Below are 2,284 nucleotides of genomic sequence, written 5' to 3' on the forward strand. Positions count from 1 at the left end.
CTTGAACTTAAACCTCGAGCATAACAGAAAATAATGTAATCGCCCATAGTCCTACACCGCCTGCGTATTTGTTGGGTATCAAGGCACAGAGGGCGGAGGTAGGCCTATGCAATCTTCGGAGTGTCTGCTCCACGATTACGACATTGTTGTAAACTTAGACCGTAATGTCCACTGATTAATCTCGAATAAGATAGTATAATACATACTCTAAGTATGGAAATGCACGCCATCGTGTCGGGATTCAATATTTCGACATTAATTATGTTATCTTCAGGAATCAATGATGATGACATAATTAATGTCGAAATATTGAATCTCGACACGTGACATAATTAATGTCAAAATATTGATTCCCGATCTATGGCGTGCATTTCGATACTTGGAGTATGTATTATACTATCTTGTAAACTTAGTTTTATTAAATTTTGGATAGGACTACATTTCATAATTGGTAAGTTACCGTGCTGTACACTTGACTGTAGTCCGTAGTCTCACTTTGACAGTGGCTTGGATCTTCTGGTTCTCCATTGCTTCCTTCTTTGCAACAAGACAAAGGAACTTTAGCACGTGATATAACAGGTTGGTCTCTCCACCATTGTGAATATAGGTACACTGGAGGTCCAGACTGGCCGGTTATTACTCCACAACAATCATACTGAAAAGAAGTGTTCAAAAAAAAAATCTCAATATTAACGTAAATTGGATTAGATTTCTTGTGTGAAACACGAAGAAGAATGACACGGCAGCCCGAAGGCTTATTTCTGGATCCCTCCGGTAGTGAACTGAGCAGTAAACCGAGAGACAATTGCCGGCTCTTTTTTGAAGAATATTCTTTAAGGTACAGATGCTTACATTGCAGATACTGTACGCCATTGTGGGCGCTGCGTCCAGACATATCAATAATCTTCATCATGTCAAAACCTATTGTTTATTTGTAAACTTGCCGTTGGTACTATTTACTTTATAATATAAATAATAATGTTGACATACCTGCTCTTGAACATTATTCCATGCGAATGTGTTATCCTCTTGGGCGTTTTCATTACCTCCAATCCCGAACCCATGTTGTACGGTTTCTAACATCACTCGCTCCAAATCATTTGTTCCCTGAATAAATAAACGATTTTTGGTTCTATGATGATTAATAATAAATCAAATGATCAGTTGTACCATAAAATTACCGTATTTATTTTACCATATTTTCCGTCAGCAACTACTAAAATAACACACACACAAATAAAATAACTGCGATCAACTTGAAGACGTATTTTGTGTTTTGGAGTTCTTATTTTGGTATAGGCGTGTCTCACTGCGGGGCCAAGTTATGCTTTTTTTTTGGCCTCGACACTTGTATTTCCACGTTTTTATTGATGTTAATATCTCTTTTTGTAAGCTCATAAATGTATTTATGAATTCGTGTAAAAATTAATTATTAAAGGTGAAGTACAAAGAATACAAGTAAATGATGTTTAATTGCGTTGTAGTCCACACTGTCAAGTGTAACATTTAGCATGTAAAAATTTAGCACATTTGAGCACATTTGCATTTGCAAAATGTAGCTCGGCAGTGTGAACAAAGCTTCACATTCTTCCATTAAAAGTGAATACTACTAAAAATACAGGTTTACATTATTTTGCATAACACATTTAAATAACCTATAATGCCCATTTCTTCGTAGTTTCAAGCGCGAATTTTTAATAGTTCTGTTGAACTTTAAGACGAATTAAAAACAAACAATAATGCAGCGTACGTTTTGTTATCGTCTGTATTTTATAAGTGTTATTAAGTAATGTATTAAAAACTGTCATGTTTTCTGGAGTCGTTTACTATACCTGTGTGTAAAAAGACAAAGCTGTAACGCCCCCTATAATTTCGATAACAAACATGACCATCAGCGCTATGATATACTGTAATCAAAAATATAAATATTGTTTATAAAAATTGTAAACGATAAGGCAGAAATATGGTATAAACAAGATATACATATGGGATAGCACGCAGACATTGTCGCTTTTCCACATTATTACCTCAGTCATTGAAACGATGCCTATGGGTAAATTCCATAGTTTGCTACATGAAATATATCAGCGCATTTTGCACTTGAACCTCCTCAGGTACCCAGTTATACACCTGGGTGGAGAGAAGTAATACAGATAAAGTGCCCTGCTCAGGGAGACAAGTGAAACGCACAACGATTGATTGAAACAACGATCTTAAGGTTAGGAAATCAAACCGTTCCCAGTGCGCCAAACCACTTCTAATGTTTTTTTAATGTGATATGTGG

At 35.8% G+C, this 2,284-nt stretch overlaps 1 protein-coding gene across 1 annotated transcript; it reads right to left on the reverse strand.

Moving 5' to 3' along the window:
- Nucleotides 1-427: 427 nt before the first annotated feature.
- LOC117100885 lies at nt 428-2,163 on the reverse strand. The gene is made up of 3 exons (XM_033240718.1): nt 1,833-2,163; nt 991-1,107; nt 428-655 (listed from the first exon to the last, which is right to left on the reverse strand). Exons 1-3 carry the CDS (start codon nt 1,890-1,892, stop codon nt 443-445), a joined length of 390 nt encoding a protein of 129 aa, XP_033096609.1. The 5' UTR covers nt 1,893-2,163; the 3' UTR covers nt 428-442.
- Between the last annotated feature and the right edge of the window lie 121 nt (nt 2,164-2,284).

Source organism: Anneissia japonica, unplaced genomic scaffold (genome assembly GCF_011630105.1).
Source record: "Anneissia japonica isolate Jap-2015-1 unplaced genomic scaffold, ASM1163010v1 scaffold109654_len2284_cov197_single, whole genome shotgun sequence".
In the NCBI taxonomy this organism is placed as follows: domain Eukaryota; kingdom Metazoa; phylum Echinodermata; class Crinoidea; order Comatulida; family Comatulidae; genus Anneissia; species Anneissia japonica.